The following is a 13,472-nucleotide window of genomic DNA, read 5'->3' on the forward strand; positions in this document are numbered from 1 at the left end:
ATATTCCACCATTTTTGGTGCCGCAGGGTGGATAATATATTTAACGGTTTTCCTCGCGCTCCTCGCTGTTAGATAAAACAACATATATTATTTCCATTACTCTAATTGAATATGTTTCTATTTATTTGTTTGTAAAACGCATACAAGCAAACATTTTCTTTGATAGGAGAACCTTTATTTCACAAACACCCCTATTGAGCTATGGTATGGTCCACTCCCCGGAAACGCCGGTAACAGCTTTAACGCCGGTGTAAGAAGAAGCAAGTGGAAGTGATTTTTCAGCCAGTGTTGCGTTAATTGAAGAAAAGTAAGTGTTTGGAAGTACTTAAGTGCCTTTATCTAGTGTTCATTGTTAAAACAAGCAACTCTCTTATACATGATTGCTGGGTTTGATGAGCTTATGACGCGTGTGTTGACACGTTAGCTACCGTTAGCAAGAGTAGCTCTAACACCGGCGGTTCTCCGCTAACGTTAGCTAGCAAACAATAGAAGTGTCCCAACAGCGAGAACTGAGCCCCAGAAAATAATGTGACACAAAAATGTCTATTCTTACGATGTTATTAAAGTTTCTGTAAGGTTCAGTTGACAACCAAATGCGAGTTCTGGTCACTATTGTGTCATCCTCGTTAGCCGCGTTCAGCTAGCTGGCTAGCATCAACGGTCCAGAAGCCGTTTAATTTAACGAAAACTAAACGTTAGAAACTGTCCCGTTAAAACAGTTATATTCAGTCTACAAGCTCTGTTATTCCGCCTTTGTGTGCTGAAATGACAGAAACATTCTCTACATTTTCAGTTTTATTGATTTGAAGCTGAAATAGGTATTGGATCGGTGTGTTTATTTCCATATTTTATTATACCAGACATTTTAAACATGTGATCTCCTCCCTTACAGCCTGTAGTCTGTGATATTCTAACCTCACAAACATTGCAGACATCAATTAGTCGTGTTAAGTCATTGTCTTTAAAAAGCCAGAGGGTATTAACCTATTTAACGCATATTATATAAACCCTGCTGTGTCCCCGTGTTAGACTGCTGCTGTGGCAAGTTTGTATGAACCAGCTTTAAGTCTGAACTTGACACAGAATTTAAAATAAATCCAGTTTTATGGTTTTCAGATAACCGAGGACATGTTTTACGGTCCTCAGATTTTTTCTTTCACTGACTTATGATGAAAAGAAGATGAGTCATGCTTGCATCAGCTGCAGTATTTTCCCTTTGACACAGACCTTTGTTTTTGCCTTATTGTATATGCAGCTTCATTCTAGATACCAACCTCAAAGATCCACCTTTAATGTGATGTTAAAATAAAGGTGGCGTGCTTTGGCCTTTTTATTAAAAGTAGTTACATGTGCAGCATCATGTGTTCCATACTTTGAGTGTTTTTCTGTGGTTTTGGCACCTTTCAGACAACAGTGTGCTCACACTTGGCAGCAGTTTCTCTACAAGCGTGTTAAAAGTAATGGAAAAGTTGGGTCAAATACCTTGTTTGTGTCCACACGTACGTGGCCAATAAAGCTGATTCTGATAGCGTGTATGTTTGATGTTCTCTGAGTTCTAATGATATCCTGCTTGTGTTGATTATGTGTCTACCCTCAGGGACGTCTGTACGGTATCAGGAACACTGGACAAGCTTGTAAGTACTTGTACAGCTAATGCAGGCTAGCATTTATTATTTATTTCATTTAACTTTGCAGTATATTCTCATCATCAATCTTAATCTGTCTTTAAAGTTTATCATATATATATAAGGTGTTGTGTTGGGGCCTTTTTACCTGAGGTTTTGATGTCTTTTTATCTTAGAGTATCTTAGATTTGAATGGACAAGGCAGCCAAAAGTACACAGGTATGAGCTGCACTCTGCACATTTTATCCTGAAATAGGTTATTGATTGTTGGCTTGCATTGTCATTGGTGTGTGTGTGTGTGTGTGTGTGTGTGTGTGTGTGTGTGTGTGTGTGTGTGTGTGTGTGTGTGTGTGTGTGTGTGTGTGTGTGTGTGTGTGTGTGTGTGTGTGTGTGTGTGTGTGTGTGTGTGTGTGTGTGTGTGTTTAGGCCTGTCGCAATAATCCTGTTAACAACTTGTGGTGTGATTTATGGACATGACATAAACCGATTATGCTGATCTCTATAACTGCCCGTTGTGTTTAAATGTGTGCTAGTTTACATAAAATTGTCACCAATATTTTAGCCACTATGGAGAAGACGTGGGAGCAGTGAGCTGCTTCTGTCTTATCATCTGTGTCTTTTGCCCTGGGCAGGCCACAGGCAGCTCCAGGGTGTGTGTGTGTGTGTGGGTGTGTGTGTCTCACTACTGTGTGCCAACTTGTGATTTTAAAAGCATCTTTTCCTTTGTGCAGCCCAGCTAGTGAAGCCCATTAAAGGTGCAGTGATGCCTGTGAAGAGGAAGAGGAAGCTCCCTGATGCAGATGATGATGAGCACAAGTGTAAAATCACCAGGTAAACACACACAGTCTAACTGTGTATGTCTCATATCTGCTCATCTGTCTGCAGTGCATGAACACTCCCTCACTCTCATTTGTTTTTGTGTCCTGCGTCTGCTCAGTTTGGGTCCTGGTCGTCTCTTGTAGTGCGCCGGTCCAGCCTCTAATGAGTACTCGGTGTCTTAAAGGCTCTTTGCTGGAGAGGACGGCCACTGGCTGAACCCTGCAGTAGCCTGAAAAAGGACTGGCAGGGTTGTCTTTCACCTGGCAGTAAACCCCCCTGCCTTCTCATTTTCCTCCACAGTCAGTCAGTCAGTCAGTCTTGTGTGTATGTGAGCAGATAAATGTGGGTTTTAATTTTACCTTCGTGCCGCAAACAACAGACGGGGCAAGGACCAGACCAGCAGATGCCCTCAAGGCTTCAGAGGACAATAATTATTACTGATAATACTAAACAAACACATATTTTCTCCAGGTTGGTTGTCTGTGTCGATGTGATTGACTAGCGACCAGTCCAGGATGAACCCCGCCTCTGTTAAATCTGTAACACCTAAATTAGTGACTGATTTTTTTATTTCTCTAAAACCTGAATCCTTGTCTGGTTTGTGTCGTAGTTTCACTCGACCTCAGATCCGTGGGGCCCGGCCGATCGCTGACAAACTGTTCTCCAGTAAGAAGTGCCTGGCCTGGTTCCAAGAGTACGCCGGCCCCGACAAGGTGGTCGGTCCGGAGGCCATGGAGAAGTTCTGTGAAGACATCGGTGTGGAACCAGAGAATGTGAGTCCCTGCCCCTGAAGACCCTGTTCACATGCACCAGTGTGGATTTAAAAGATTACACCCCCCCCCCCATGGAAAAATGCAGTATTTCTGATTCTGACATTCATCGTCCCTTTCTCTGTCTTGCAGATTATTATGTTAGTTTTAGCCTGGCATCTAGAAGCAGCAAATATGGGGTTCTTCACTAAAGACGAGTGGGTCAGGGGAATGACGCTATTACAGTAAGAAAACACACACACACACACACACACACACACTCTGAACAGAGAGGAAAGCTGCTTTTATCTAAACTTTCCTTTCTGCTGACACTCAAACACAACAAGGCTTCTCACCTCACTCTCTGTAGCTGTCAGTAGGTCTGTTCACACCAAAAACATTTTTCATTTATCAGTCGGATATTCACGAGTTGAAGTTTTTTCACTTTAAATGTACGTGGTAATGAGCTCCGTGTGACCACAGGCAGCTTCCTGTCGTGATATTGTGACATTGAATAAGAAAACAGAGGTTACACCTTCTGTGGCGTCTGTGTTACAATATGCATACAGAGAACTGAGAAGTAAGGAGACGGATTTGAGAAAAGTCAGCGAGGAAGTTGACTAAATTAGCTCTGAAAATATGTCTGTCATTTGATTGCAGCTGTTGGTTGTACAAGTTAGCACAAGCAGCTTTCCCAGCATCACCGGCACACATTTTCATGTGTGTTTACTCGTCCAAGTAATGCAAAAAAAAAAGATCAGCAATCAAACGAGTAAAGCAAGGCGAACAGTTTGTTTTGCCTTTGGTGTGAACTGTAACTCTGTGTGTGTGTGTGTGTGTGTGCAGGTGTGACAGCACAGAGAGGATACAGAGCAAACTGGATTACCTGCGCAATGAGCTCAACGACTCTGTAGTCTTCAAAAACATCTACAGATACGCCTTTGACTTTGCCAGAGTGAGTTTGCTGTTGTTTTTTCTTTCTAAACCTGCACCCCATTTGTACAAATGTAGATGTCTAAGTGACTGATGGATACAAAAGGTTTTGGAGTTGGTCCAGCAGCAGCCGCAAAACAGCTTTTAATGGCTGTTCTATAATCTTTTGGGGAAACTGATCAAAGTGTCTGACAACATTATGGGAAGTGAACAGCCATTATATCACTCTCTTCAAAGCCACCAGACTCCATTCACAAAAACAGCCATTTTACCTCACAGAGCGAGAGAGAGAACAGATTTGTTCGTCTAGTTGCTGTGACTTTGGTAGTTTAACACATATTTTTAGGAATTAGTTCAGATCCAAACTTGTTCTTTAAAACATCAAAATCAGATGCTATAACAACCTAAGCAACTGAGGCAACAGTCGACCCTCTATCTACTCTTTATCTACTCTCTATCTACTCTCTATCTACTCTCTATCTACTCTCTATCTACTCTCTATCTACTCTTTATCTACTCTTTATCTACTCTATCCACTCTTTATCTACTCTCTATCTACTCTATCTACTCTCTATCTACTCTCTATCTACTCTATCTACTCTCTGTCTACTTCACTCTGAAATCGTGGTTTTGTTTTTCCAAAAACCAGATGCTAATTCTTCAGGGAGTGGTGTTACTGACCGTGTGGCCTCCATCTTAGCTCTAACGGTCTGACAGAGTAGCAGCTGCTGTCACCTCCCACTCACTGTTGTCTTTGTGCCTTTGTCCCGTCCTCAGGACAAGGACCAGAGGAGTTTGGACATGGACACTGCTAAATCCATGCTGGCTTTGCTGCTGGGGAGAATATGGCCTCTCTTCCCAGTCTTCCACCAGTTCCTGGAGGTACATTTTGCTCTTACCTGCTTGTTTTGACATGCAGTAATTAATTTAGGATGTTATACAAGCACACAGGAGGACAATTCAGCAGTTTATTGTGGCAAAATGAGTCATAACATAAACTCCCGTCCCTTCATCTCTCCCACAGCAGTCCAAGTACAAGGGGCTGAATAAGGACCAGTGGTATAACGTTCTGGAGTTCAGCAGGACCATCAACACAGACCTCAGTAACTACGATGAAGATGGAGCTTGTGAGTATACAAGCAATTCACTAGTAACATCAGTCTCACGCTAACAGGCGATTCACATAGAGAACGAGTTTAGAAGCTTCTTTGTCACTCGCCAAATCACAGACCACTTTTTTTTACACTTTCTTTTGTGCACTAAACACCACAGAAATAGACTCATTCACATAAACATCCCACTTTTATGTGCTGTGAACTTACTCGCCGTCCAGTGTGTCTGTGAGCTTGTACGCTTCACTAACTTTGCAGGCAGGTTCCCCCACTCGCTCTGCAGGTGGTGAAACTGAAACACTGAATCAACAGGCTGCATACAGACACTGATGATTTGTTCTCGTGGAGCTGACATGAAAACTGTTCTGTCCACTCGGCTCCCACAAGCAGCTGCTGACAGATGTTCAAACGCAGGCGGTGGTTTAAATCACGCAAATCTTCTACTTTCATTTTGTGAACCTGTCTAAAAACAAGTATATCAATAGTGCTGCATGGATGGTGCATTTTTAGCTAGTTAGCATCACCTTGGTTCTCTTGACTAAAAGCCAATGGGACTTTTCCATCAAATTTTGGATTATTGCAGAAAATAAGCTCTGTGGGAAAATGAAAGTTAATGATAATTACATGTTTTGTCCAGGAAAATGACCTTTTCTACGTCTGCATTAAGGGTGTATGTGCAGCAGATATGTTTAGGCTCTGAAGCTGTTGCTATGTGTTAAGGCTGCAGAGGGGCTGTACCAAGCAGGGGCTGCAGAAACCACAAAAATGTGTCTTGTTTTCAGTGATAAAATGAGGCGAGGCATCCCGCAGTTGCTCTGTATGGATGAAAGAAGGAACATAAGCACAGTTATTATAGGAATATGATTAAAGCACAGTACGGCCCAGTCACATCTGATAAAACCGTCCCGATAGCTCTTTGCATCAAGTATAAATCCGGCTTCAGTGGCTCTTTCCTGTCGTTGGTACAGAGAGAAAATCTGTTTGCTTCACTTCTCGTACAGCAGAGTAAGGGTTATACAACACTGGATGATGCAACGCAGCTAATATGATAGCTTCCTCCATTTAGACTCTCTGGTTCCCTCAAAGGTCAGCTCTGCCACGACGGGTTACCCACATTTCCTCAGTAGAAAATAAAATAGTAATTGTTTGACAGACTTAAGAGCTGAATAGGTTTCAGATTTGATGTTTATTGCTGTAGACTTTCATCAATCAGAAAATGTCTCAACTGTAGATGTGGACACACTGATCCAGAGTCAGAATTAGTGCTGTGTTCAAGTGCTGTGGGAAAAAGGAGCGTGGTAATTGTGAATGATTGAAGAGAAGTGGGACTTCCAGAGATGTGACAGTCAAATAATCCATGAATTATTTCACAATAATAAGAATTATTTTCAGTTTTTAGTCACAGTTTGCTTAGGTTTAAAAATATATATAATTTTGATGGGGAAAAACTTTCCCAAATGCTTGAAATATGTAATATAAATCTAAATATTAAGCCTCTGCTCTCAGGAGGATAAACACACGGGTGTAAATGTTTTGTCTGCAGGGCCGGTGCTGCTAGACGAGTTTGTCGAATGGCAGAAAGCTTTGTCGTCATCGTAGCAGACGACACCAGGACACCAAAAAGGAGAAAGAGGGAGAGAAAAGAAAAAAGCCAAGAAAACACAAGAGGAATCCCTTCACCGTTTCAGAAAAGAAAAAACTGCAGTTTCAGATCTTTGACAGAATCTCAGCTTTTCACACACAGAAATACGGATCAGGATCAGGATCAGGATCAGGATCGTCCCCGTGGACTCTGGCTACGCCCACATCCCATCAGAGATTCCCTGTGTGGCCAAGAGGCTTTTCTCTCACTGAGTAGACTTTTTATGGTGTTAATTTGGAGAAAAGAACATGTGGGAAAAGTTCTTTAAAATAAGAAATTTAAAAAATAACTGAACTGAGAGAAGAGCTGTGGAATTTATGTTTTCTTGATAATAATTTTTTCCCATTTTGTGTCTCGTTTGTAGATGTTTTCACAATAATAAAAAGGAAACGGAAGTCTGACGAGCTGCTTCTTAATTGGTTTCATTCACCAAAAGCTTTAGAGGTACATATCCAGGATCAGAGTGATGAACTGGAACCTGAAGGAGAATATATTGACGTCTGTGTAAGTTGGAGACGACATCCCTTCACCTCGTTGGTTTAGCTACTCTGAACGAGGATATGGGTTATTGGTGAAGTGCCAGCTGCTGGTTTGTGATGCTCTTTTGGCCCTGAAAAAAAAAAACTAATTGATACAAAGGGAAGGAAACACAAGGGAAGAATAATAATGTTGAGGTTTCTCTTTGTAGTGTTGATCCACACACCAAAATAATGTATTCATACCAACAATGCTGCACAGATCTCATGATTACTGAGATTCATTCATTCAGTCATTTTTAAAGGTTAAAGGTGACAGTAGTCAGTTTGGCCCCCACACGAGACGGAATAGCCCTTTAAACCCAGACATGATGTTGACTTTAGCGTCTTTTGTTATATCTCCATGTGGAAGTGGGGCCTCTCCTCCCTCCCTGTGCCCCCCGTGTCCAGCGGCCCTGCGGAGGCGGCGGCCATGATGGCGTTGAGGCGTGTCAGAGAGACGGAGCGCTGCCTGAGCCTGGGGGCGGGGCCTGGATTCTCGGGGGCGGGGTCTGGAAGGTGGCCGTATCGCCGGCCATCTTCGTCGTACTGGTACAGGCGAATGACGCGGCTGCGACGTCCTGGGCGGGGCGGGGAGGACGATGCTCCTCCTCCTCCTCCTCCTCCTCCTGCTGTCTTTGTGTCCTCCTGTTTTTCATGGCCTGTCTCAGCGTCTTCTTTTTCCATCTCTTCATCTTCCTCACGCGTTTCTCCATCATCTCCCTCCTCCTCCTCCCTTTTCTCATCTCTCCCTTTCTCCTTGTTACCTCCTGCCTCCACCTCCTCACTTCCTCTCCCCTCCTCTCCATCCTCCCTGCTGCTATTCTTCTGCTCCACCTCCACCTCTTCCTCCTGTCTCCATTCCTGCTTTGCCTCCCTCCACTGTCCTCCATCCTCACTGCACTCGTCCTCCTCTGTTTTGGTTTGACTCCCTCCATCTTCTTCTCCTAAAGGATAGAAACCACTGAGCTCCCCATCCTCCTCCTCCCCAACACACCCTTCAATCTTGTCTTCCAAACTCCTTCCTGCCACCTGCTCCTCCATCCTCCCCTCCTCCTCTCTCGTGTAGTCACATCCCTCCAGGTAGGCGGTGGTTTCCTGCTCCTCCGGTTGTTTGATCCGGAGGCTTCTCTGAGGTTTTACAGGTGGAGATGAGGTTGTCGACGAAATCGTTATCTCCGAGTTCGCGGAGTCGTCGGCCCCCGCTGGTTCCACCTCAAAGGTGTGGTTGTCGTACATGGGTGGCAGCGTTGTCATGGTGACCTCAGAGCCACTGTCCAGCCTGTCAGTGTGGCATCGCTGTTGCCGTGGTGATCGCAGCCTTGTACTGATGGCCCTTAAACACCTACGAGGAAAGGGGAGTTTATTTCAGTGAAGGACAACGAACATTTTTATTTTATCAGATTTCAAGCTGCAGTGAAACACTGTCTGAGTATGTGCACCATATGCTCATGTGTGTTTCATTAACATGAGATTTAAATATGTTTTTCATCAGATTTAGGGGCTCTGTTGTGTTCCCTGTATGGTTAAAAGCTTGGGTGTGAGGGCCCTGAACGCACCTGAGAACATGGGTCCTGGTCAGAGCTCCAGTGCTGAAGCCCAGCACAAACGTCAGCAGCACCGATGCCGCCACAGCTCCTGCAAACTCCCCGTCTGACACCCCCGCCCGCCTCTCCTCCTCAGACCCAGCATCCCTCCTGAACCTGAACGCACCACGGCTGCAGTGTTGCCCATACTGGCCGTGTTCCTGGTTCTGCTGATGGTTGCCACGACTGACGTGGAGTTCGTACGGCCACAGTGTGGTTCCCTCTGCGTGCTGCAGGACGCAGTAGTACAGGCCCATGTGGAGAACGCTGGTGTTGGGGACCACCAGGCTCCCGTCACGGTGCACAAAGACAGGGTCCAGTTCACTGTGGACACCAGGGGTCTGGAGCTCTCCGAAGGGGGTGTGCCAGTACTGGACCACACCTGCACATGAAAGGAGGAGCAGGTGAGGAGTTACAGAGCTGCAGGTGAATGCCCACTGAAAGTAAAGGTAGTAAAAGGTTTTTTCTTGTCAACAAATGCCATGAAAACACCCAAACTATCCATGAATGTATCCTGCTAACAAGTACTTCTTCCTCTGTGTGTGTGTGTGTGTGTCCTTCATCACCATGAACACACACAGTAGTTTATTTTGATTGTCACACACACTAACCTGCTGACCCAAATACTCTGGTTATGTGTTTGTACTATATAAAGTGTCCTTGGGCTTCTTGAAGGGCACTATATAAATCCAAGCTGTTATTATTATTATTAAAGGCAGAAAAAATATGCAAGAACATTCATTCATGCACAAATTTGCGTCTCAGGATTTATCAATAACTGGGTCACGATGGTTGGTCATCAGAAAATGTGTATGAATCTGCTGCTGCAAATAGTCCCCAACAAAAGCACAATTGTCTCCTGTTTCAGAGACATTTGCTCCACAGTGTTCAGCTGTTTCAGGAAATTCTTTGGCCTTTTGTTTTTAAAGAAAGATGAAACAGATTCACGTGGGTCGCTGTGATGAGCCTGGGTGGATTATTCAGGTGAAATAAACTGAACTGAGCTCATGTGTTGAGGCAGGACTTCTTTTTCTCTGTTTGTGTTGATCCTCTTTACCGACCTGCGCTCTTTCCGTCTCCACAGTTTAGCGTCAGCTCTGCCTCTAGGTGACCTTTGACCCTGCAGGTTGGTGCGACCGTCAGAGCGGCTCGTTCTGGATTCGCTGATCCAGCCAGAAAAGCTGTGAAAGTTAACCACCTGGTTAACATTTTAAACCTGCACAGGAAATAAGAGTCAGCTGTGTTTTTATGGTTTAAGTGCTGTAAATGAGCAGCAGAAAAAAAGAAACTACACCAATCAATGTGTCATTTCAAACTCATATCAGCCTCATGTCCGGCAGCAGCAGCAGCTGTTTCCAGCAAACAAACAAGTGAACAAGACATTTGTCTCTGGTGAAGAAAGCAGATAAAGACTCCAAATTATAGCTAATGCTGTCGTGTAGGTGTTGGAGGATGTGCAAATAGACAAAAGATAAAAATACACTGTACTGAATTATTTCCTGGGTGTTTCCATCTTAATTATCTGTTCAGTGTGAGACATGAAGGGGCTCCAACATCCCTGTGTTGTATAATAACAGTTAGATATCTTTATATGAGGCCTTAATATGAACGATTTCAGCTTGTTCAGTTGAATTAATGCAGCTTTAGGTGTGACGAGTCGCTCAGATTCTAACTTTCAGGTGTTTATATTTACAGCATTTAGACTTCCACACAGAGAACACCAGCTGGAGGACAGAGAACTATAACAGGTCTGAAAACACTGAGCCAACATCGGCCTGTCACTAAGTATCTGTCCACCTGTCATATGATGCTGTGAATGAGTTCACAGTGCAGCTCAGAGAACAGAAAACAAACCTTAAACACATCAGCAGAGCTTTACAGTTTAATGTCTGTGTTACAGGTAAAACATGCTCAGTCTGACATTTACCTGTTGATGATATTCACCTGTGACAGCCGCTATAATCCCCTCTGAATGCAGCCGTGTTTTCGGCACATCGTCTGCTGATGGACGTGTTGCTGTTTCAGCCTCTTCTGGCAAAGTGTAAAGTGCATTTTCTCACATGACACAGTGGAAGTCTTCTCTCCTCTGATGGTGTTAAAGATTAATAGCATCACAGAGGCATTAAAGCCACCAGCGTTCTGCACAATGGTAAAACCTTGATCACATAAACATGCTTCCGTCTTCCTCTGTTAAAACACCATCAAGTCCTTTCTCCTGGGCAGCAGGTGTTGTGGTGGTTTGCATGTTCTCCCATGTGCTTGCGTGGGTTTTCTCCCACAGTCCAAAGACATGCAGGTTAATTTGTGACTCTAAATTGTCTGTAGGTGTGAAAGAAAGCAGGTCTACCCCCACTTTTCGCCCAGTGGCAGCTCCCTCAAGGATAAGCAGTATCGACAATGAATGGATGGATGTTTCTTCTGCTCTACTGGCAACCAGCAGGAAGTGCAAAAATATCAGCCTTGTTTCCGTCCCAGTAAGCTGCTGCTGCTCCAAGGTCACTCCAGTGAACTAAAATTAAACCAAAAACTAAAACTAGGTGGGAGAAAAAATATAATATCTGACGCTTGCTCATGTGGGGACTCTTGAATCCTTAATTTTAAATTCCTGAATCGTTGGGTCTCTCTCTTAATTGAATAGTTTGGTCTGGACCTGCCCTTCATGGAAAGAGACATGAGATAACGCTGGTATGAACTGGCGCTCTATAAATAAAGATTAATTGATTGATTGAAAAAACTCTAAAACTAATGCTGAAACCAGCATTTCAACCACAGGAGTGATTTCAGAGTGATTAACATAAAACTTTAAGAGGAAGTTTGACAAAGAGCAAAAGAATCACATTAAAAAAGGACATTTAAATTTTAAAAAGCAGCGACAGAAGAGAAAAAAACAGCTGAAATAGACTAAGACAGGTATGAAATTACAAGAATAAATGTTACAGTGCAAGAAATCAATAAAGTGTTTGATTTAATGGAAGGCAGCAGCAAACAGAAAAAGTCTTCAGCCTTGATTTAAAAGAGCTGAGAGATGCAGCAGACCTGCAGTTATAGAAACTGAACGCTCAGTTTGGACTCTGAGGACAGAAAGCAGAGCTGATCCCAGACGACCTGAGAGGTCAGCAGGTCAGAAATGTGCTTTGGAAATTAGAAACTAGTCAAGAAAGGAGGAGAATCCAGTTGATTTTCAAAATAAAACACCCAGTGCAGACTCCAGATTGTGTATCAACATCACTTACATCAAACTTACTTCATAGGTCAGACGTCAACCATCTTAAAAGTGGAAAAACACTTCTTCAGTGCAACAAAGTGGGAAACCAAAGTAAACTTGAAGCTGTTAACTTCATTTTACTCCTTTAAGTCATGGAAAGTCTTGGAAAAGTCTGCTCAGAGTGGGAGCCCTGTAAATGTAACCCTGAAGTCTCTTTCATACAGGAAGTTGAGTTTTCTGATGATGATTCAGTGGTAAACGTCTGCTTATTTGCTCTGCTGTGGATTTTGTCATGTCCAGTTTAACCTGTTATTTGCCCCCCGGCCACCCAGCAGAGCAAACTGTTGGCCCCGCTCTGCTCTGGGCAGTGTGTATGTTTCATGTCAGGACTGCAAACAGAGCACACATGGCCAGCAGGCCTGTGCTGAACTCCATTGACTCCATGCTCATTTGCATTCTTTAATGTTTCTCTTGTCTTTTGTGTCTTTAATTATTACTTTGCTTCTGTTTGCTCTCTGCTGTTTTGTATGAACCTTGTTTTTAAAGGTGCTGCAAACACAGTGAAGTACTGAGTTCTCCCTGTAGGTCCCACCGCAGACAGCAGAGGTCAGTGGTTTATCACAAAAGCTTCGAGGAAACTTTTCCAGCCTGATACAGTAAATTCCTTCCAGCTGTCAGAAAACGTTAAAGCTGTTTCTTTATTTCCAGGTCCACGGTTAAATCCCTCTGTAGTGTATTTCCCACATTATGGCTGCTTTTAAACTGTCGTTTTCTGTTCTGTGTTCCTGTTTGTTAAAGCCTTTAAAGATATTGTTTAAAACATGTAATGTAGTTGGTTTTTTTTTGTTGTGGAACTGCTGGAGAGTTTTACCTCTTCAGGCATCCAACAATAATCAAAATAAATCCAAAGTTTAGAGGAGAAATGTCTCTTTTTGTGGAACTGAAACGTGACAAACGGCTGTTTAGTATAAATGAGTCACGAGTTTTAAACACTGGGAACCATTAATTACTTATTGTGTTTTAATAAAACCACTACTACTACTGCTACTACTTGGAATGATAAAACAACCAATGAAAATAATAACTTTATTTCTATTGTACCTTTAAGTTTGTAAAGTACTTTGACAAACAAAAGCAGGAAGAAACTCAGGTTAAGATAGATAGATAGATAGATAGATAGATAGATAGATAGATAGATAGATAGATAGATAGATAGATAGATAGATTATTATAATATGGGGGGTATTTAACAGGGGAAAAGCAAAATTATTATTACTGTACAAACA

The 13,472-nt window shown here is 43.1% G+C and overlaps 1 protein-coding gene across 1 annotated transcript; it reads left to right on the forward strand.

Annotated features, from left to right (window-relative positions):
* The first annotated feature begins 226 nt into the window (after positions 1-226).
* On the forward strand, positions 227-7,281 carry dcun1d5 (DCN1, defective in cullin neddylation 1, domain containing 5 (S. cerevisiae)). The gene is made up of 10 exons (XM_070829166.1): positions 227-307; positions 1,598-1,634; positions 1,802-1,844; positions 2,357-2,456; positions 3,055-3,217; positions 3,347-3,438; positions 4,040-4,148; positions 4,904-5,008; positions 5,151-5,253; positions 6,782-7,281. Exons 4-10 carry the CDS (start codon positions 2,389-2,391, stop codon positions 6,835-6,837), a joined length of 696 nt encoding a protein of 231 aa, XP_070685267.1. The 5' UTR covers positions 227-307; positions 1,598-1,634; positions 1,802-1,844; positions 2,357-2,388; the 3' UTR covers positions 6,838-7,281.
* Positions 7,282-13,472: the final 6,191 nt, after the last annotated feature.

This window comes from Pempheris klunzingeri, chromosome 4 (genome assembly GCF_042242105.1).
Source record: "Pempheris klunzingeri isolate RE-2024b chromosome 4, fPemKlu1.hap1, whole genome shotgun sequence".
NCBI lineage: Eukaryota > Metazoa > Chordata > Actinopteri > Acropomatiformes > Pempheridae > Pempheris > Pempheris klunzingeri.